The following is a 22,617-nucleotide window of genomic DNA, read 5'->3' as shown; positions in this document are numbered from 1 at the left end:
GGATTCACCAGTGAAGAGAACTCCTCTCCAGTGTGCCGGACGCCATTGAAGAGCTTTTTCCCAGTTCCTTAACAGATGAACCTGGACTCAGATCAGCGGCAGATAATAAATGACTTGCTTCGCTTCCTCAGTCTGCAAGGAACATGCAAGGAAGCTGCAGTTTAGGCATCACTGAACATGCCAAAAGGACAGTGCGCCTTGGTTTCAGAATTCCTGGATCATTCCACAGAGCCCGTCATAGTCACCCTTTGAAAATCTCTGATGGCCTTTGAAGAAGGTGGTTGCAGCTGGAAATGTCCGCCATATTCCAGACCGGGAGGCTTTTGTTGGTGAGGAATAGGTTAAGATTCCTCAGGAGCACTGTCATAAGACGGCGCCTGGCTGTGCATCACGTGTGGAGCGGATAATAGCATTAGTAGATATGGTTGTCATTCAGAGGTTGTGTAGGTCGTACTGCCTAGTGGGCAGTAACAGTAACATCTTGTATTTAATATGGGGAAAACAGGCATTTGTTGTATTTAGATAAACAGTTATTTTGTTATTTTGCAATAGAAATAGCTGATAAATAGTATATTCTGTCAATAAACCTGCCAATATATATATATATATATAATGTTTATGGTATCAATGCTATCGGCTATGTTAAACAAATATATATATATAATGGGAATCGAATGATTTTGCTTCCAACCTCGTGGTGATCCGATCCTCTTCATTTGCCCTCGAACTCTGTTTGTTACCCAAACGTACCGCCAGGTGGGGCACTAAGTAAAGGCATGAACAGTTTGCCGCTGTTTTACAGGCACAGAATAACAAAAGTCAGAGCTTCACGGTTTGGCAAAACTACAATCAAATAATTAAACTCAAATTAGGTGGATAATTCAAATAATCAAAGCTGTCGTTATCAAGATAACGCAAGAATTCACTTCATAAGGAATATAACTGGCATTACATGTCCTTTGATCGATTCCTTAAATTAGCAATCTAAATCTGTATCTTTCGGTTTAAAATCGATAAATATTGCTCTTCCCAGATTTGGCTATGTCGTGTCTTATAATAGATTGTAGTTACACGCGCGGCGCGTTACAGATCCTCATTCAGTGGTAATAAAGCCCTAGGCTTTCTCAGCGCTCGTTCTCTCCGTGCCCGCGCAGGTGTGGCTCTCAGGCTCGTGCCAGTCACCCCTCCCCCTCGCCTCCGGCTACAAACCCTGACTGCGCGCTCCCGTCCAGTAATTCATTCATTGAATTGAGGCTAAGCGGAAGCAGCGAGCTGCTCGAGGGGTCGATAAAGCAACTCTGCCCCAGGAAACAGAAGATATCCCTCCGCGAGCCACGTAAACGACAGGTAAAACGACTTTTGTCCATACATTTGGTTTTATTATGTGCAACTTATCCCGCACTGTTTGGTTTAAAGACATACGCGGCCATTGTAAAAGTTGTCCGTGGCTTTTAGGGTGTCGTGGTTATCAGAGCTAGCGGCTAGCGAGGTTAGCCCGCGATAGCTAGACTAGCGTTTCCTTCGGCCGACCTCATTTTCAGCGCCCCGGCGAGAGAGACTCGTGGTACGCCGAGTGCTGTAACTCCCGCAGCTGGGCTTCAGCACTGCGCATTGATCCAACCGTTACGCTGAACCGTAATGGTTGGAGATCCGGTCGAATTCAAACAATGAGCCACCCCCCCCCCCCCCCCCCCCCCGGCTGGTCTGACCAGGCGGCTTCCCCACGGATCGGTGCCACTTCTTGAATGGCTATTGTGCTAGTTAAATATTCACTGAATGCTTTTCCTCCGGTGTTCTCCATAAAAATGTCCGGACTAGACGTGGCACAAATTAATGATTCATTGTGTTGTGTTTAAACGAAAAAGCCTCCATTTCCTAATTTTGCTGGTTTGTGTGACGCGCCCGTAGCAGTCAGGCACACGGCCTATTTGAAGGGACTCGAGCTTTGCGGTTTCTCCTGTCATGTTTCTGCCTCTGTAAAGTCTTATTTTTACATTTGGGGGGGGGGGGGGGGGGTCGTTTGGATTTGGCCCACCCACCCATTCTTCCACTGCGGACACACTAGCCATCTGTTGCCTGTGTGATGACGCCATCTTTCTGGGGACCCACCCAGTCGGGAGCTGATTTTTAACATGATGCTTGACCCAACACTGGAACCTCTCAAAAGAGACGCATAACTTTTATCGATCGTTTGTGTCGGCTAGTCAAAGACGGATGTCGAAAAGAAAGGACTGAATGACACTATTAGAATGTTATATATTTATTAACGACGGGTCTGACGGTGTTCTGTGTGTGAGTTGTACTTGGAGGCTGCGACAGCGAGCGAAAGCCGGTGGGTGTGGCAGCAGTATGCTTTTATTGTGTCGTTTGCCCAGGCTCGCATAAAAACGTGTGTGTTTGAGGAACATTTCAAGACGTAAAACCCCGTACAATGTGTAATCACCGTACGGTGCCAGGACGGAAACAAATCATGCAGGATAAGCAGACTTGTTTGAACAGCCACGGGTAAAACCTTCATTCGATGTCTACGTGAAACATCTGTCCTTCAAAGTCTCCTAATAATCAAAGGCCTTTGCCCTTTAGTTTGGCACAAAACCAGGAAAGACAAACCTTTTTTATTTTTAATGTCCCTTTCACATTATTGGTATTCATCTGCCCACTGGAATGCGTGTCAGGCGTTCAAAGAAAAGGTCTGTCTCAGAAACTGGTATTAATCAGCCTGTAGTCGGTCGTCATGACGCTGGAGCTAACGCTTCACGCCAAGGACTCATTCTGGGGTGTTTCCCAGCGAAAACGCACAAGCTTTTTGATGCAACGTCGTCTTTTCCAAAGGACGTGCCGATGAATCATCAAGCACACATTAACCTTTTTTGATAACCCGTTGAACATTGTGTCATTACAAGGAAGCGAGGGAGAACACGCAGTTCCTCAGAAATGGTCAACAAAGCTCAGTAGTTTTGAGTTTTTGTTGAAAATGTAATGATGGATACAGAAGTAGGTTTAATTGGCAGACTCGCTGTTAAATATTGGGGGGGGGGGCGTTTTACAGGGTACGCAGCCATCTTTGAAGTTAAACTACAGATGAGGTGTATCAGAACATTGGCTCTGTTTATACACGTTGTAATAAAGCGTACATAGCATGCGGTAAGCGTGTATCCTTGTCTGTACTTGTGTATCCTTCACTTGTGTGATTTCTTTAATCTTCTTATTTATACATTTTTGGGCCATTAGATCTTGTTACATTTGGAAAGTACTCTTTATTCACATTGAAAACCACCAAGTGTTTCATTGCACCTTCTGAAATAAACCTATCGACCTTTGTACATGAAAAGTAATCGGTAAATGATTAGCGCATTATCTACAATGATAATGATAATCTACAATGACACAGATTAATGCTGGCTTTCCGCTTCCTAAAGAATAATGTTTGACTTTAGGTCATTTCCTGATGGACTGCAACATCATTTGTTGGAAGAAGGACGCATTATGTTCTTCGCCCATTTCAGCCATTAGTCAACCATTTTAAACATTGACCATACAGCTACCTTCAGGCTACGACTGCCCCCATTCTATGTCTTATTCCCCCCCCCCATGGAGAAGGGAATGGTCTAATCTTTTTTGACACAACTGTCCTACTTGGAGCATTCATCTATCATTTCCAGGGTGCTTGCAGCACCTCCCATTGGTTTGTTCTTCAGACAAAAAAAGGTCTAAATAAATTTTAAAATGAAGCAATAACTGACGGTCTTTAAAATATCTGAAAGAACTGAAAATGTTTCGCAACGTCTTTACGATAATGACAGCCAAAGGCTTTTTTTCCCCTCCTTACCGCATTATCGCACAGCTCTAGTCAAATTTCCACAAGGAATGATCTCGCCGTGTTTCTGCCCCAGGAATAGAATTAGTTTGGTTTGGCTGATGTTTCCAGAAATATAATGGGTGTTAACCAACACGCTCCCTGACTGCGATTGAGATTCCAGACTGTGGAGGTAACGTTGAGACTGAACAGTGCTGTATGGACTCGAAGAGAATGCGCCTTGATTTATTGCCTTTCTATGTGTTCCTTCTGTCGTAGCTGGTAAATACGCTGTGTGGGTGTGAAAGTTGTGTCTCTGAGCCCGTGACAAATGGTGTGCTTTTTCCATTAAGTTGGTGAATAAAGTGATTGTGTCTGTTTCCATAACCGGCAACTGGAGCTGTTTGGACTGCTTCCTGTTCATGTACGAAGGGAAATCCTGTTTCATGTTTTGATCACGCTCTGTTAGAAGTAACACAGCTGTGGTTCTTTTCAGTTGTTGGGTCACAATTTAACGGTCGCAAAGCTTGTGTGTTACATTGTGTAGGGAATGCGGTAGAATTATACCTAGTTACTGTTTTTGGTGTCTTTTTGTAGAAAGTCTTTCTCAAATTTGAAGTGGTGTGAACTGCTGTCAGCCAGTGACAGAAGTCGGCGAGGATCTCGATTGCCCCAACTTCCCCTTTCAAAGTTTGGCAAGCTTTTTCTCAGACTCGCACTGACAAGTCTGTTGGGTCTTTCCAGATATAAATGTCTTGAACCTCAGATAAATCTCACTTCCCATTCGTGTGCATCATGTTGTGTGTCGATCTATTAGTGTCCGACGCCTGTATGTTGCTGTGTAATGACGGACCAGAATTCTAAAAAGTCCCCTCTCCGCCTCTTACCATGACGTTAACGTACATCACAGCCAGGGAATTTATCCTTTTTATTGTGGCGTCAACAATGGTTTTGTCATTCACACAAAACGAAAGAGTTCAGTTTGAGCTCAATCTTTAATTCAGGATGCAGTTGGCATAGAGAGAGTTTGTGATTTCAGGTTTGTGTCGACACACATTCTCAGCCCTTTCCTTTAAAAGCGCCCAAATGTGAGCTGGTATCCTGCTTTTTCTTTCAGGCTTCTATCTTTAGATGAGGAAACCTCAACATTAAAGTAAAAAATATGATCGTTGCTGTTTGGAGATATTTTTCCGTTCGTCTTCCGGCACACTCTCTGAGAGTAACCTCAGTTTGGAAACCAGTTTCTATTTTCCTGCCATGATGTCTGGTATAGTTTGTCTTTGTTTGTTCTGAATTGGACTGTTCAATACCCTTCTGTAATGGCTGCTGAATCTGGTTCTTGCCATATTCTCTCTGCAATCGTCCGCTGTACCTTGTTCGACGTGTCTTCCTGTAGGGATGGCAGCCATCCGTAAGAAGTTGGTGATCGTGGGCGATGGAGCCTGTGGAAAGACCTGCCTTCTGATCGTCTTCAGCAAGGACCAGTTCCCTGAGGTTTACGTCCCAACTGTGTTTGAGAACTACGTTGCTGACATAGAGGTGGACTGCAAACAGGTGAGACATTTCAGTGATCCTATTATCAGCCTTTCCATCCTTAATGTGTGGTGCCTCTGGGTACAGTAATTTATTCCAGCCTATCTCTAATTCAGCGTGATTGTACCACACTGTGCTAAATACACAGATGCGTTTTCGCTGATCAGAAGAGTCAGTCTGAATGCAAATTGAATCTGAATTCTGTGAATTATCTAAATCCTTTGAGAAATTTTTAGGGGGGGGTTGAGTACCTTATTTTTATTGTCATCGAAAATTAGCTTTTGTCAACTCAATTTCGCAATGTGTTTTCCGTGAACAGCAATATCAAATAACTTTAGCTTGTTTGATATTGGATTGGGGATTGTACGAATAAAATTTAGACCAATGACAATGCTCATAGCATTTCACTTCACAACTCATCAATTTCACTCCAAATAGGTTATTTGGAGTGAGTTAAATTACTGAGGAGCTCTCAGGTTCAGGGAGGCATAGCCCCCTTCGGAATTCCACATCATTTGTTCAAAAATGATAGGTCAGCTGAAAACGCATGTTGCCGTGCCCGTGAACGTCACAGAACATCTTTTAGCAATGCTTCTTGGGCTGCTAGCAGGGCTGAATTTGTTTCCTGGGAGTTTTATCATGCTCAGCACTTTAATTCTTCCTTCAAGGCAAATTGAGCGAGTGTTGATAAAAATCTGCTGCGCCACTTTCACACATTCCTTCATATTCAACAGTCATCTACAGCCATTTTCTTTCTGCAAATTGCTTTCTTAAGCCCCACAACGGACCTTTGTAAACTGAAAGGTCAAATATTTGTGTGTTCAGTCGTTGCAATAAACTACAGTTGTGAGTGTCTTGTGTCTAATTTTATGCTGGTGGTTTCTCGTTCTGTGGCTGGAGACGAACACTCTGATAGTGTTCATGTGTGATTTCGATGTAAATATCCGCTGTATCCCAGAACATGGTGCCTGTTCATTGATGAGTCACTACTATTCTGGGAAACTGCAGCTCAAGACGTCTTTGTGGCTTAATGTTGAATCTTTTCTAGCCCTCTGTGCATCTGAGGAGGATGCCGTTTTCCCTAAATGTCTTGTTCTGGTTTACTTTCCCATAATAGCGCCTGGAGTGTCTCGCTAGGTCACTAAGTGCTTTAAGAGCTGGTTCACCACTGGAGGTGGTAGTTTCAGCTGTTTCTCAGGGTCGCATAAAACTGAGGGCCAAAAGCTCCAAATAAATGGGACTCGCAGTGATGCAGTGAGTCCAAATATGGAAGGAGACATCAACATTTTGAGTTGTTTTAGGGTTTTTGCTGTTGTAGTAGGCCTCGGATCACTGCACCGTTCCTGGTAGGACCACACTGAGAGCCACGGTAATTGTAGGTAGTTAGAGGCCTTGACCTGGTTATTTAAGAATAAAAAGTGCACATTGTAGCAGTTGTGTGTCATTCAGCTGCACTACTTGTGTACTTCTTAGTTTATGGGCTGATTTAAACACAATCTCTGAACAGAATTTATATGGATGTTTTTCCTTCCTCCTCCTTCTCATTTTGCTTTCCTCTACCCCCGATTCATTTGTCAGGTGGAGTTGGCCCTGTGGGACACTGCAGGTCAGGAGGACTACGACAGGCTCAGGCCTCTTTCTTATCCTGACACTGATGTCATCCTCATGTGCTTCTCCATAGACAGCCCTGACAGCCTGGGTACGAACCACACCACACCCACGGAACCGCATTGAATACCCGCACAGCCTCTTTTTTTTTTCTTATTATGCACGACTCCCCCTATGTCCTATGTTTCATCTTCAGAAGTAGCTAGTTTATGCGTATTTTAAATTAAATTGTGAGATTATCTTGTAGGTGTTAGTCTAATCAAAATACTGTTGTATAAGCTGTCGTCGAGGTTCCATTGTCCGTTTCTGTGACGGGACAGAATGGCAGCATTTCCTGTTTTTTAGTCTGGCGTCTGCATGCACAGACAATAAACAGTCGGCTGTCGCAAGGAAAGAATGGGTATAGTGCTGTTTGTGCGGCGCTGGAAAATATGCAAGCAATCTAATGTTCCTGTATTCATCTCCGGTGACCGTTTAGCCCACATTGTTAAAATCAAAGTATATTTACGTTTACACCTGTGCTGGAGCAGGCTCTGCACTGAACTTTGACCTGACGAAACATGAATGAATTTAAGACCTCTGGCAGTTGTTTCTGATTTATTCCGGAGGCTGTAGAATAATTTAAATTTTATAAATTCTGATACCCTGCTTCGATTCTAAAATGTTTTTTTTTTAAAGTGCGATCTATTGTTAACATTAGTGTTCAGCGCACATTCACGGAATGAATGACAAGCAAACCAAATAATAAAGCTGAATCTAGAACAGTTAACTTAATTGCTAGTTGCTGTGGAGATGCAGGTACCGTCCGAGTTACGATCTGAGCGACGTGCAAAAACCCGTTCTGAATTGCATCCATTCCGACTTCCAGCCAGGTTGCTGGAACCGAATAGTACCCGTATAATTCTCCTTGCTTTGAAACACATAGCTTCATTCATCTGATTGTACTGTGATTCAAAGACCGGCTGTCTCCGCTGTCAACAAATAAACACCTGATTTTCTGTCAAACTTGGTGAGAGGAGATTATCTTAAATCAAGGTATTTCAGGAGAAAATAATGCTGTAGCAGACTCTAAAAGGCTACGTAGTTGGATCAGAATGAAATCCACGTTACAAAGGGAAATCCTACCTCGTCCTCTCAAAGACTCTGCAGACACTCGCTAAATACTCAGCGGTGTTTCCCCTATCATAAATATTTAGGGGAGGGCCTAACCCTAAAGAAAAAGCGTGAAGTAACATAACGTGTACTCATCATTCCTGCAGAGGAAATGAGCAGCATCTGACTAAGACGCAATGTTGAGACCTATTTTGAAAATAGAGTTGTTAATCCATCCTGCGCTGGTCGTTTTTCCTTTCACAGAGAACATTCCAGAGAAGTGGACCCCAGAGGTCAAACATTTCTGTCCCAACGTTCCCATCATCCTGGTAGGAAACAAGAAAGACCTGCGCAATGACGAGCACACACGGCGAGAGCTGGCCAAGATGAAGCAGGTACTGCTTTATTGTTCTTCTGTACCCCTAGTAGTATCCCTTTTTAAAATAACCAAAGTAGGAAAGCTGCGTGTATCCTGTTTGAAAATAAGTTAGGATAATAAAATGACCTGTAACTTTAAGAAGAGCATCCATCTCAGGACGCAAATGAGGAACTTGAGATCGTCATAGTAGGGAGTATTTATGGATTTCTTTTCAGGTGTAATAAACAGAATAACCACAATAAAACTCGTGTAACGCGTTATGCAACAGGATATCGAGGTGAAAATCGTTGAAAGGGACACGCGTCTCTACAGAGATTACTATGCATATTTTAGTACGAGCGGTGATGTAAATGGAGGTCTTTGGTTTAGTATTACAATAGCGTTGTATTGTGTGACTATTGGTGCTCATTCCTAAAAAATGACAAACGCATGAAACTGCGCCGGTATCGGTGCAGCGCAAACACAACCAGAATACAGATGAGTCCTATGTGGACGGAATGCATCTGAACGTCTCTTTCTCCACGCACAAGCTCAAAAGTAAATTAGTTTCTGGCAGCGTGGAAAGAATCTTGCAGAGAAACGTGTCTGTTTACCTCGATAACCGTAAACTAACTAGAACATACCTCCTCTAAGGCTTCGTCTATTCAATGGAGAGAATTGTTCTAGTGCCTCTGGAATGCTCTCCGAAATGTTTTTGTGTACATTTGTCATTCATGCATTAACAGAGGGCTGATGCCCCCAAAGGACCATGGGGGGCGTGTTTGGTCCTTTTAGTGACATTGTAACCGCATTTCCTACAAAGTGTTAACATTACTAGTGTATTTTGGGGATCTGTCTGGATAGAGACGAAACGGTTCTAAACCAAACTGTTGGTTTTCCCCTTCGCCCAATAGGAGCCCGTGAGGACAGAGGAGGGCAGGGATATGGCCGGACGAATCGCAGCGTTCGGCTACATGGAGTGCTCTGCCAAGACCAAGGACGGCGTGCGAGAGGTGTTTGAGATGGCCACCAGGGCGGCGCTGCAGGCCCGTCGTGGCAAGAAGAGCAGTAAATGTGTTCTGCTGTAAAGTGACCAACATTTGGACAGACTTCCTCTGGGCTATTGTACCGGGGGGGGGGGTGGGATTACTATATGGGCGCGGGAGGGAGGGGCAACAGTGCAGTAAAAGCCTGCCGCTGTAAACCGGCTGTATGGTGGACTGAATTCACCCTGGACTTGGGTTTGGGAGGTTATGATGGAGGGGTGGGCGGGTAGAAGGACCGATGGCAGGGCAGCGATGGGACGACTGCTATTGGCCTCGTTACGATGCAGGTGGGAAATTGACACGAGCCAAACATCCACACTGATAAAGATCCTTTCTAAAAATCGAGCTAATTGGGGGGGGGGGGGGGGGAACGGGTAAATCTCCTGGTGAATTATGGGATGTTGAAGTTGCTATGTTCAGTGTGGACTACATAAAGCATGGTTTAGTTTCCTGCCTGAATGACTTGGCATTTGGGTTGGGGCAAACAGTCAGCACGTGAATGAGCAACAGCCACCGGTGCACTGGCCACGCCTGGAGCTCGGCGCTGTGTGGAGGTGGGCTGGAGGGATGGGAAGAGCGAAGCACAGGAGACAAAGCACTGGCAAAATGGTGCTCCCAACATGAATCTGTCAGTCCCCAAGAGGATTCCTTCTTTTAAAGGCATTTACAGCTGCGGTGTTTGAGTTCTCCCGACCCCATGACGGACACGCTGGCCCGGCCCATTGCAGCGTTCTCTCAAACAGGAACACAAATGCTCCGTTTGCATATAAACTGCAGATGATTTCAGTTTCGATTGATATCAAATTTGACCTTTGTTTTGGTTGTAAAGGAAATGATTTTGTCTGTAAATCAAACACCGCCTGGCCTATAGCAGTGCTGTAGGAGGCTGTGCAGAAGTAAACTTTAAAAGTAGCAGCGTAGTCTCGAGGCTACAAATTAAACTCTACCCACATTTTTGCCGAGGGTGGGTTGGTCTACTTTAGGAGGTGATCATCTTTGCCCTGATGCTAAATTTCTTTGGGCTGAATTTAACCGTGTCTCTGCTGGGTGACAGTGGTAGCTTCCTGCCCTGCAGAGGGCAACCTGAGCTAGCTCTGCTCCCATCCCATCCCGTCCCTTCCCACACAGCCGGTTGCTGGTCCTCATCGTCTCCAGGTTTCAGACCAGGACAAAAGAACAAGGGGAGGAGAGATTTGTTTACATGCACATTACTGATGCCCATATTTGGGGATGAGCAACCATTATTTATCCTTAGTTAATGTTTGAGGGTTACAAACGTGCCTGGGTTTAACCATATGTATCCCTGCCTTATTGGTGTTCTGTTGGTACCTGCTTTAACAATTAAAAGGAACATCCCAACCTTTATATCCGGAATGTTGTGCAGGGAATTGCAGGAATTAGTCATGTTGGGAAGCCCAGTGAGCATTAAGCATGTGCGTTGTTGGAATTGTTTTAATTTGGGTCCTTTGGGTTGCCGTAAAAAAGTGGTTCAGGAAGGCCAGTGATGTTTTGGATTTATCTGCCAGAAGCCTTCCCTGACTCTCTGCGGCCAGACTCGAGCTCTCCCGACCGTTTTGTCGCCTCCTGTTCTTTCTGGCCTCCAGGGAGGAGCCTCTTCCAGTAACCTGCTCTTGTTGTTTTTATACTTTACTTCCTGCTTTTAAAGAAGTCAAATATGTTATGTCAGTATTTAAAATAAGAGCCGGAAGACGAGGGGACTGATTATGTGTTGCTTTAGTTTATGATTCTTGTGTGCTTTAGCTGACTTTGCTGGTTTTGTGATTGGTTCTGAATCGCCGTCAGTCACTCCTGTCTGATGCTGTTTTCGGACAGTCTGGAGCGTCGCTAGGACCACACCCTAGCTCTTCTGTTTGTTTTCACACAAACTACAATGAAAAGAGAATCACATTTATGTCTCCCGATCATGTACAAATTCTGATTTCTACATTTTATTGTATTTTTAAATCCTTAATTTGGATGATGAACCAGTGATGTAAACAAAGGAAGTGGAAAACCGGGCAGTCTGTAAATATGAGATGTGGGTTTGTTCATACTGGATATACAAACACGCACGGGACTGGAAACTGTATTTGTAAACTAGCTCTGGTTTGTGTAATAAATTACTTTCTCTAATGCTTTAGGTCCTATTCATTGTGGTCTCAGTGGGGTGATGGGGAAGAGCTCTCAATTTCAATCAATACACATGAAGAATGAATGAATGATGGCTGCTTTGATGAACTAGACGCTTTGTCTTCAGCCTCAACGCCGGTACAAGTAACGCAGTGAGGGATTGTCAGTCAAGTTAGGAGGGAAGGTGAAAAATCATTTTCAATTAAAGCTGAAGAATATGCAGTATATTAATCAAAACAAATGCGGGTGATGTTCATTTTTCATTTTCTTAACTGCTTATCTTAAGTTTGAGGGAGGATTTGAACCCAGGACCTTCGTGCTGTTGATTCTTTGGAATATTTAATATCATACACATCAGAAAAGCACTATATAAGACTAACGCATCATCATTATTGTCATGTGGCCTTTTACTTAAGAAGCAAAAACAATTTCTCATCTCCGCAGGTGAGTAGAACTAGAACCATTAAGAGAATTTCTGGCTGAACACTAAGCACCAGCACACCGCTAAGAAAAGCAGCCAGCAGTGTGGCAGGTCGGCGCTGCAGGAGGAAGGAGTGTGTGGGATGTTAAATCGAGGCGGTTTCAGCCTGTGTGGGGTGATGCTGGATGTTGCGGAGGTCTACGGAAAAGCACGGAACTATTGAGTTTAAATCCAAGAATAAACTGGATTATGTGTGAGTTGAAATGAAACAGGAACCGACAGTGAGCCGGACTTTTAGGAACATACATTTGGCCATATGAAGTCTTTTCCACATGCAGCACAGATCTCACACTTTCTAATATATATACACCACATAAAACATATCCTCTATACTATACACATCCTCTATACTAGAGGATGTGTTTTATAGGGTCTATATCTCACCTGCTAGCATGTTCACCCATGTCTTTCTTGCACCTCACTTCACTTTTAAAATAAGTTATTTTGGGTGAACATGCTAGCAGGTGAGATATAGACCCTATAAAACACATCCTCTAGTATAGAGGATGTTTTATGGAATGGGTAGATAGATAACAGCCGAGAGCTTCCAAATGAATGGATTACAGGAGGCACGGTGGATGGATTTCAGAGAATGTAAAAGATCATTTACAAATTATTTTATTAAAGAAATAAGGGCTGGCACTTCGGGCTTGAGTATATTGGAGAGTAGCACGTGTCATGAAAACGGTTGCCTGTCCCTGAAATAGATCAACAAGACAATATAATCTGTCTCACATTTAAGACTACTTTTAATCAGTATACGTAGAATTAATCAATCCCCTGAATCGCATCTCAGTATGCTAAAGCCATCTGGGTGGGGGGAAACAAAACAACACAGACATTTGGGTGCCTATGGGTCTGGAGGATGAAGAACGAAGCACATGCTGAAGCACAACTTTGAGTGTAAGATGGATTCCATCAGGGAGGAGGAGCTCCGAGAAAGAAACGCCTCTCCATCTGTGAGGAAACTGGAAGGTTGTCATTTGATGTTACAAACGGACTGTGATCCCAAACATTCCTGAAAGTCCATCAAAGGCATTGGTTTCAGAAAATGTTCCGAGTCATTCTGGAGAGGCGGCCATATGATTGAATTCAGGCAAATATATATATATATATATATATATATATATATATATATATATCTGGGGAGTTGAAGAAGATGGTTGCAGCCTATAAACCTGCAGGAATATTTCTGAAATGGAGGATCTGGTCCAGGAGGAATGGGCTGCAGGAAGCTGCTTCCTGAGGCTGTGCATAGCAAAGAACTAAAAACACTTTAATCAAGAGATTCAATTATTTAGAGATTTCAGTCTCATTTATTATATATTATTAAGGAAACCACTTGCATGATGTGTTTTTTTGGGCTATTTAAACTTTTCTGGTTTATTGATTAACAGAATTTTTCAGCTTTAAACCTAAAATAATGTTTGTAAAAACAATTCCCTTTCCATTTACACACCGGTTATGACTGATAGACAGCATTCACAGTGAAGCTTACTGTCTGTCACATGTCTTGATTATTCAAAGCTCATTATTTGTGTGCAAAACTTTGCTTTGGGGAAGAACTCGGTCTAAAAGGGAGACGCTCCCGGAGAGAAGGAGGAAGGAAGCGCGTCACTGCCTCCTCCACCCAACACTGACGGCTGGGCGTCGGCGCGTAAAGGAGAGCCAGCCTGTGAACCAACACTTGCGTCAGGGCTGCACTGAAAGGAGGTGCCATTAACTCCTTCTCTCCTTCTCTCCTTCTCTCCTTCTCTCCGTCTCCCTCCCGCGGCCGCCGGCCGAGAGGAGAATCACGCAAAGCAGCGAAACGGCTGGCTTTATATACCGTCCTATTTTTAGCCCCTTTGGAGCGCAACTATATTTCACCAATATCAGCTCAACACCCTTTCCGATTTGTCCAATGGGATAAAGAAGAAGAATGAAGAACCTGACCAATGGGAGGGCGCTATTGGACAGGGGGGCGGGGCGGGCTACACGAGAACCTATCATCATTTAATTCGGTAATCTGCATCGAGCGAGGGCGGAGAGAGAGAGAGCTCTGGTTTATTTATTATTTCAATTTAATTAAATGTCTAAAACGTCATCTTATTTTTGTGTAAAGCCTGCTTGTAGTCATTGTAATTGTGTTTATGCATTATACTTTTTATACTCATATATTACACTGTCTGGATGTAACATGACTACCGGTACTCCAAAAGGGTTCATGTACATGCAATATTTTCCCAGACTACGAGATTCTAAAATTAAGGAGACCTGCCTTCTTTCCGCAATTTTCTTTTTACAATGAACTTCAGTTATTTATTTATGTATTTATGTATTTATCGGGCTGCTACTACAGTATAACTACTACTGGGTAGTGATGGGTTAATGATACCTCAAGGAGCGTATTGACACATTACGTGTCGACACTGTGTTGACACTGTGTTGGTCACTCAACAGTGACCTCTGCTGTAGATCTAAAATCATTGCAGGTAAACAAAATGAAAAAAAGATGGGAAAACTTGCATGCTGTAAACCCAACATTAGCCTGTGAAATAATATTTAATCTTTATTCAATTCCTGTCTCTTACTTAAACTATGATCATCTTTGTATAATATAATTTTCTCCACTTGTTTGCTGAGTGAAGTTGTTCATGTGAAGGGTTCAAATGTTGCTTGTTTGCTTAAATGCTCAAAAGTTGGCATGTAAATTATAGCAAATTTGTATGTAATAAAATTCAGAGTTAAAATGTTTATGTGGGATTGTATTAACCAAAGTGTTCAATCATATGAAATAACACACTAAAAATGGATTAATTCACACATTTCCGAGAACGATCCATGAATGGGAGCAAAGCAGAAATCCAAAAGGCACAGCACTGGCAAACAATGTAATCTCCATCAACGAACCCGCAACATGTCAATACATTTTGTTTCATTATAAACACATTTGTCAAGTCCTGGGCTCAATTTACACGACGGAAGGCAACTTTACGCACGGACGCACTTTAGGAAAGTTGTGGAAAAAGGCACGTTTATTCAAGCTATTTATCGCGTACAAAAGCAGCCGTCCCAACCTCAACTGGAGTAGCTAAACGACATCCGTTATTCCCTCATTTGCAGGACAAAAGGTTGTTGGAACATGGAAATATCTTTCCTACCTTACAAAAATACGCAAAGCAAATCAACAATAGCTTCAATTTGTGAGGGGAATAGTTCCAGCTCTTCTGATCCTGATGTAATAATTTCAACTTTTCTAGAATTCTACAAGTTGTCGCCTTTCTTTCTTCTTTTCTTTTGCAGTTCACCAGCAGCTTGAAATAATCTACAAAAGACATGGAGCAGAAGAAGAACGAACAACGTGAACGTGACCGACTAAAAAGCATGTTGATGAAGGACGTCAGGCCGAGAATACGTCCGCATGAACTCGCTGCAGTACCGTACGTTCTCCTTCACAATATTCATTCATTCATCTCAAATGTTTTGCCTGTTACCGGGTCCGTGGCTCGTGCTGCAGCCAGTCACAGCAGTCAGCGGGTGAGAGGCGGGGCACACCCTGGACATGGTGCCAGTTCAATGCAGGGCCGCACACACACGAGACAATCATTCACACACACACTCATGGGCAATTTCAGTATAACCAATTCGCCTAATTCGCATGTTTTTGGTGGTGGGGAGGAAGTCGGAGAACCCGGAGAGAACCCACGCAGACACGGGGGGTTCTCTATTGGGGTCTCCCAAAGAGAACCGGCTACCTATGGAGCTGTCCAGTGCTGAAGTTAACATTCAGGTTCAGCCCTGGACAGCTCCATATATAGCCAACTACCTATGGAGCTGTTCAGTGCTGATCCTGAATATACATCTACTACGTAAATACATACACAAATATATAATTATTTCTTATAAGATATAAAATCCGTTTGGTGTCCTGTGTCTTTAAGGTGTCTTTAAGGTGTCTTTAGGGTGTATTTAAGGTGCAGTCTTGTCTTGAGGAGTCAGCTCTGCTGTGTTGAGCTTGTGGGCGGTTGGTTGTTTGTTCTCGTCCCAATGTACAACTCGCTGCATTCTTCACTGCACTGGACAGCAGACGCTCTACATTGCTCTGTTTGTGTCTGGCTACACCTTGTACAAAAGTAAAGACAGCTGAATATGAATAGCTTTTTATAATCAATATTAATTGCACACTTGTGCACTGGACACAGTGCTGACGCGCCAGCGTTGTTCGTCCCATCGCGCCTACTGGGTCGCCACGGTAAATTAACACCCTGTCCTTTGCATCATCATCCCCAACACCAGCCACACTCAAGGTCTCCCTCACAACGTCCATGTATCTTCTCCCGGGTCACGCTTCATCCCTGAAAGCCCTATGACGCTCTTCATTCTGCAGCCTCCACCACTTTGTGCTCTGCTCTGCCGTCTACATTTTTTGACCATCGTCTAAACAGCGGCCGTTTTCAAATAAATATTTTAGTTTAAACACATTCTGAACCATACCGAATGATTTATTTCTTATCCCTTGGTACACGCAATGGAATAAAGTTTCTCGATCTAACACGGACCTCGAGCGGTATTATTCTGTCATTGTTCAAACCAGAATAGATAAAGTTTACTTTTCCTGTTCTACGACACTTTCAGTTTTCGACGTTTGGACTCTGGGAATGTTTTAGAGACTTCAGTGTGTGGAAAAGACTTGAAAATGCAATTTTAAAGATGATGATTTCCATCTAAATCTCATGCATGTGTTTTTCGCGACAGCTTGTTCAGGTGAGTGCCGGAAAGAAGCAGAAGGTGGCAGCAAAGTCTCACACCACTGAGAGGGAGGCCGTCGTATCCCTGACTCTATTTTGGAGACGCACACAATCTGAACCATATTTTTTCGGTGATAATTTTTTTGTCCCACAGTTTCATGTTTAATTCTAAAAACTTTTGATTATTGATTATTTTCAGTTTGTGATCAAAGCGAGCTTTATCATTGATTGCAATCTAGCTAGAAGCAGAGCTGCGTTACGTTAACATACTCTTCCAGAGGAATATTAAATGATAATTATTTTATGTTTGTTCAAGCAAATATGTTATTAGTACGTTATTACTCTGCTTCTGACACTTTATTACTTATTGCACAGGAGCTGTTATTTTTCTCTGCTCAAATTAAGCAATTTTAGTTTACTTTGAAGCTCTTAATATGAAACCTGAAGTGATCCAGCTTGGGGGGCTTTACCCACTGTTAAAAAAATAATATACAAAGAATAACTGTTAAGACCAACCTACAGTGAATTAATAAATTATGCGCTCTCTCTCTTTTTTCTTTTACTTCATAGAGAGTTTATTTTTTGCAGGCAACTAGCCATCCATATCTTATTAAGAACCCGAACACATGATTTCACAAACAAATAATACTTTATCTTCATTTTTCTCTGATCAGCTTGACAAGAAACATCAATTATGAATAAAGTCACATTATCATCCTGAAAAAAGGGATGAAAGCATCAAATAACAGGACAACCCAAGTGAGTGAACTGAACCTGAACTGACTCATCCCATGAAGCACGTGGAATGTGCATGAGTTAATGGCTGTGTGTGGGCGGCTCTGTGTCTGATCTGAGACCAGTAAATATCCCAGGAGCCAGAGCTCACACGCTAATGAATGATAACTGATGTCACTTGCCAAAAATGTATCAGAGGCTTTTTGTTCAAGTTAGCTGCACAGCCATCATTTTCAATTAACAAGCAGCACTGATCAAATGCTAGCGGCTCAGTGCTTCTAATTATTCCGTGTGAAGGACACAAGAGTTTAGGAGGTCCTGCTATAATTCTACATTATGGGGAGCGCTCAAAGCAATGGATGAAAAGGTGATGAGCTTTTTGAACGTTTCGGTGACTTTTCCCCAGGGAGACAAGTCACCCATGGAAAATTCGTCCTTTAGTCTTGCTGCATAGATCGAATTGCCCCAACAAGAATCTGCTGCAGGGTTTGTACTTATAGACAATAGTATGCCCATTTCCTTTTAGTTTCATGAGCTTCATGCAGTTCTTACACAGAATGGAATGCTTTTCAGTGTGTGCAAAACCTTTGCAATGAATTGTTAATACAGATCAGTGTAATCAGTATCAGCTAATAACAGGGGAGCTAAAGGATCTACAGAAATGACAGGTCCATAAAAATGATGCTGTAACTGGAGATGCATGTTCAACCGTCACAGCTAGTCAAGCCAAGCTTAGATTTATTTTAGATGCGGCTTGTACTTATTGTGTAAAATAAAATAATTATTTTCCTTTTGTTTGATCAATGTATTTTTATTCTAATGATGTACATATGCAATATATTAGTAGATAAATGTATATTGGAATTAAAAACTACAATACCCTTCCAAACTGTCATGCAGCAAGTCAGGTTATCGATCCTTAAACCACATGCGTGAAAATGTATTCAGAGGCAACTATCAACTATATAAGCACTCAGAGAGCGCAGACCTCCACCAAGCAGCTCGTTCCCCTCCTAATTAGATTTACACCGTCCACATGGTGATCTGGTTCACCATCAGAAGGTTCTAAATTGTTCTTGGTATCTTTATACACCAACCATGAAAAGTAAAAGTGAATCTGAGTTTATGTGTGTTTTTAACAGAGTTTTGAATCTGTAAATGGGGTTTTCAATGTTAAAATTTAATATTTTTTCCTGAGTTCATTCTGTTCACACCCTACATGACTGTGTCAAAGTCCATAAATATCGGTCAATAATCAACCGAGATATTGAGGGGCAAATGTTGAAGCTCCATTGACTTCAAAGGTAATGAAGAATTCAAAGTAATCCAGAATCAAGGATCTCTTCTGGATCATCACCGTCACTGTTCCTGGTAAGATTACCAACATTTCCTGAAAATGTCATCAAGATCCGTCCAGAACCGTTTGAGTTATCTTGCTAACAGACAGACAGAAAGACAAACCAACGCAGAGGAGGTAACTAGTTGCAGCTGGACTCGACAGGAGCTGCTAACTACCATCTAATGAAGTCACTGTTCATGACATTTTCAGAAGCATGAAGTTGTTTTGGCACAACTCGCTGTTAGCGACATGGGAGGAAATATTTACCTGCTTTGTATTTACTCAGTTTGTTTCTATATTTAACTCTTTTTTTTAAAGGTCCACCACAGTTGAGTGTCAGATCCATGCTAACACATAAGAAATCAGGAATGGGTCCAACAATTTATCAATGTATTTATTAATTCATTAATTAAGTTATATAATAAGAGGCAGGAAATAAAGACACATTCTGAAATGATGAGGGCAGCATTTTCTGTGTCCTACTTTGACAAAATAAGAAACCTTTACGCTCACATTTTCATATTCAAACAGGAAAACAAAAGAATTTCAGGAGAGTTTTGACATTTTGAGTTCTCATATTGTATTTTCTGATTCTTGTTACACATTCTTCATTTTGTAACTGATAGAACCCGCAGTGACACAAACCTCTCTATCACACATTTGAATCACCACAGCAATGGAAAAAAAAAAAAAAATCATGAAATTGAGCAAAATGTTCTCTTTAGGGGGGATTACAGAGGCCAATGTTTTGGACAACGCATTCATGCATTTAATGTTAATTATGTAAACATGCAGCCCAGGGTCACTGCGTCCTCACTGGAGGAGGGTCCGTCCATCTGTGCGACCATAAGGCAGTTTCTCCCTCCTCTAGTAAATAATTAGATGACTTAATTAAGGAGTATGAGCTGATCAGATTTGGTCACATCCAATTGAAACCTGAATAAGGTTGTGATGCCTAGACCTGTAACTATATAATTAAACTGCTGCTTTGTATAGAGAAAAAACCCAACATATGCTAATACAGCGGCAAACAATTCTGGATAATAAATGATTTAGAAAATCAGAGATCCTCAGAGGGAGCGTAGACTTCATTTGTACGCAACCTAAATTCATTATCCCAGAGAATGAATAAATTGTCCCCCGCTAGCCTGTGATTGAACCTGAGCTCGTGAAAAATGTAGCCTGTGCTGCTTTACCGCAGTGAAACGCTATCTAATGGAAATAACACGCAAGAGAGGAGGTGCAGCTTTAATTACTGCATTTAAGAATTTAGAAAATAATGAGACGGAGGAAAGGAGGTGACTGAGAAATGAAGAGAGAAAGTTTGTTCTTAATTGATTAAATTTTTTTTGCTCATTATATTTAATGTTCATCATAACTCAGACCCAGATTTGACCTCTCAAGATGTTTAGATTTTATCAACCAGTCTGTGGCCCGTTAACAAGAGCCTCCCATCCAAAGAAAACAGAATATTCAGCCCAATTCCCGCAGAAGTCCGACAATAAATACTTTGCTTTAATTGTTTCTGAAAACCTCCGTGAACCGAGGACGTTTATATTTAGGCATCTTATGATTTATGTTTCTGGAAAAGTTTGACCTGCATTTCGTTTCTGCAGAATTATCCTTTCACAAATACATGGCCACTCATTTTGAGAGAGAGAGAGATGGAGAGAGTGAGGGAGAGAGATAGAGAGAGAGATTGGACTAACTGGGGTAAATAAACTTTTGGGCTGATTTCTCTCTCTTTTCTATTTTAACTAGATTTTCCAAGAGCACTGAATAGGTGTGCCCACATTTGTGTGTGTGCAGGATCTGGCTCCCGCTGCTTCCCACTGAGAGAGAGAGAGAGAGAGAGAGAGAGAGAGAAAGAGGGGGGGGGGGGGGGGGAGAGTGGTCATATGGAGAGAGGAGTCGGGACAAGAGACAGTAGAGAGCTGTCACGCAACGAGGAAGCAGCAGGCAGACAATTTAGTTTTTTGGGGGAATATATTCTCCTCTTCATCTGCGAAGATCCCCTCCCCCATTTAACTACACCCACACCCACACCCACAAACAAACACAAAGATGGCAAAGGGTCTGTGGGTGTTACTCGTCTCACCCTCCTAAAGCAGCACTGAAGAATTCTTAGGATCTGGAATTCTTCTCCCGACCCACTGGGACCTGTGACTGGGTGGACTCATCTCTGTGGCATCGACTTTCACTCACAGTCAAACTGTGCAACACTTCAGCCTGAGAGTGTGTGTGGAGGATCCCGCACTTCGCCCGAGCTCCTCGCTAAGACTACGTTGGCATCTGTTCGTCGCCTGAATCCAGTCGCTCTGACCCGGAGCAGGAGGATGTGCTGGCCGGTGACGGTGGTCCTGCTCGGGGCCACCCTGACGGGGGCGTGGAGAGCCTCCCAACCCCGACTGCAGTTCACACACTCCGGTAAGACGCAGAGCTGCCTTTGCTGCTGCTTCTGTTGCACACACACACACGCACACGCGCGCACACACACACACAGGTAGGTGGCATGAATCCCATGCAACTTCTCATTTCTTCATCATTGTTATGCGATATGTGGACAACAACACATTCTCCCTTTGCCTTCCTGTCTCCATCCCTCCTTTTCTTCCCTCTGTCTCTAATAACCTGTATTGAGCGATCTTCCTCCGGTCGTCGGGTTACACCTCCTCTCAGCATGGGGTCGGCTCACGACTGGCTCGATTTTCACCTCGTCGAGCAACGCAGGCACAATAATAGCAGCAGAGACGGGTCCCTGAGTTACACGTCTGCATTGATTACTGAAGGATTACAGAAAGGGCAGTTTAAAGGAAACCTTCAATCTGCATCTGACCTGCGTTTCATTTTTATTGCTTTGTCCATTAAATCTTTCATTTGTGAAGACATCTTACTCGCTAAAGACATCACTGATGACCATCAACAGAGACACCATCCGACAGGGTGTAAATACGCCGTAGACGGATTATCCAAACCACCTTATTTGTAATAAACAGAAAGTGAGCTCGCCCGGAATTGTGCAAATATTCTTCTTTGCGCTGGAAAACAATAATTATCATTCACGTCTTTTTATCTCGTGTAAACTGGGAGCTCTGATGGTCCTTTTCGTTGTTCCTTCCAAGCTTGACGTCCTTTTGGTCTTAAGATTTGATCCTTCACTTATACTTTTTGACATGAAATATCAGTGAGCTGTAGGCGTTGAGGAGAAGAACGGCAGTGGACAGGCGGCTCTTTTATTGCCTTTAGATTCAGTTCCTTCAGAAATCACAGCTTGAATTTATCTGTTTCACACCCAAACACACTCTCAGTCATAAACGCCCCCCCCCCCCCCCTCCCACACACACACACACACACACACACACACACACACACACACACACACACAGATTGTGTCTCACAACGCAACGATGTAATAATCTGATGGCTAAAATCAACCCTTCACATCAACACCAAATGAACTGCTTCATGGACCCCCCCCCCCCCCAGCAGGTTGGAGCCGAGTCGCAGGAAACACCTGAACGAGAACACAATCGCGCTTCCTTTCTTGAAGAATGAGACATTCCAGCTCGTTTGTTGAGATGTATTGTGTTAAAAACCTGTCGGGTCCACATGCTGGTGTTGAGCAGGAGCACGGTGCCTCCTCGCCGTAGCTTCTGTGCACCTCCTTGCCTTCATGGCTGAGGTAAGGAGTTGCTGCACAGTTGTCATTGTAATGTGGGAGTTGTGTTGGCGTGAGGCTTCTGTGGAACAGAAAGAAGATCTGGTCATT

The 22,617-nt window shown here is 43.0% G+C and overlaps 2 protein-coding genes across 4 annotated transcripts in view; both read left to right on the top strand.

Moving 5' to 3' along the window:
• Window positions 1-1,258: 1,258 nt before the first annotated feature.
• On the top strand, window positions 1,259-9,501 carry LOC137914268 (rho-related GTP-binding protein RhoA-B-like). 3 transcript variants are annotated; one of them, XM_068757870.1, is made up of 5 exons: window positions 1,259-1,347; window positions 5,193-5,350; window positions 6,908-7,028; window positions 8,294-8,424; window positions 9,302-9,501. In XM_068757870.1, exons 2-5 carry the CDS (start codon window positions 5,195-5,197, stop codon window positions 9,473-9,475), a joined length of 582 nt encoding a protein of 193 aa, XP_068613971.1. In that variant the 5' UTR covers window positions 1,259-1,347; window positions 5,193-5,194; the 3' UTR covers window positions 9,476-9,501. The 3 variants fall into 3 exon arrangements, with proteins under 3 accessions (XP_068613971.1, XP_068613972.1, XP_068613973.1); XM_068757871.1 differs by lacking the exon at window positions 1,259-1,347 and adding an exon at window positions 3,896-3,989; XM_068757872.1 differs by lacking the exon at window positions 1,259-1,347 and having other exon boundaries at window positions 5,180-5,350.
• Window positions 9,502-15,684: 6,183 nt separating this feature from the next.
• The window catches only part of LOC137914269 (semaphorin-3A-like), a 47,775-nt gene continuing 40,842 nt past the window's right edge, over window positions 15,685-22,617 (top strand). The window contains exons 1-3 of the mRNA XM_068757874.1: window positions 15,685-15,816; window positions 16,782-16,853; window positions 21,077-21,275. Of these exons, the coding sequence (XP_068613975.1) occupies window positions 15,685-15,816; window positions 16,782-16,853; window positions 21,077-21,275 (403 nt within the window). The remainder of the gene's footprint in view (window positions 15,817-16,781; window positions 16,854-21,076; window positions 21,276-22,617) is intronic.

Source organism: Brachionichthys hirsutus, unplaced genomic scaffold (genome assembly GCF_040956055.1).
Source record: "Brachionichthys hirsutus isolate HB-005 unplaced genomic scaffold, CSIRO-AGI_Bhir_v1 contig_301, whole genome shotgun sequence".
NCBI lineage: Eukaryota > Metazoa > Chordata > Actinopteri > Lophiiformes > Brachionichthyidae > Brachionichthys > Brachionichthys hirsutus.
This window is presented reverse-complemented; position numbering and strand designations above follow the sequence as displayed.

What these genes read in the sequence shown, in the direction of transcription:
- LOC137914268 (XM_068757870.1), top strand. Translation starts at nt 5,195, where the DNA reads ATGGCAGCCATCCGTAAGAAGTTGGTGATCGTGGGCGATGGAGCCTGT. An exon ending in TAGAGGTGGACTGCAAACAG is followed by an intron (nt 5,351 to 6,907) that starts GTGAGACATTTC and finishes TTCATTTGTCAG; the next exon opens with GTGGAGTTGGCCCTGTGGGA. An exon ending in AGCTGGCCAAGATGAAGCAG is followed by an intron (nt 8,425 to 9,301) that starts GTACTGCTTTAT and finishes TTCGCCCAATAG; the next exon opens with GAGCCCGTGAGGACAGAGGA.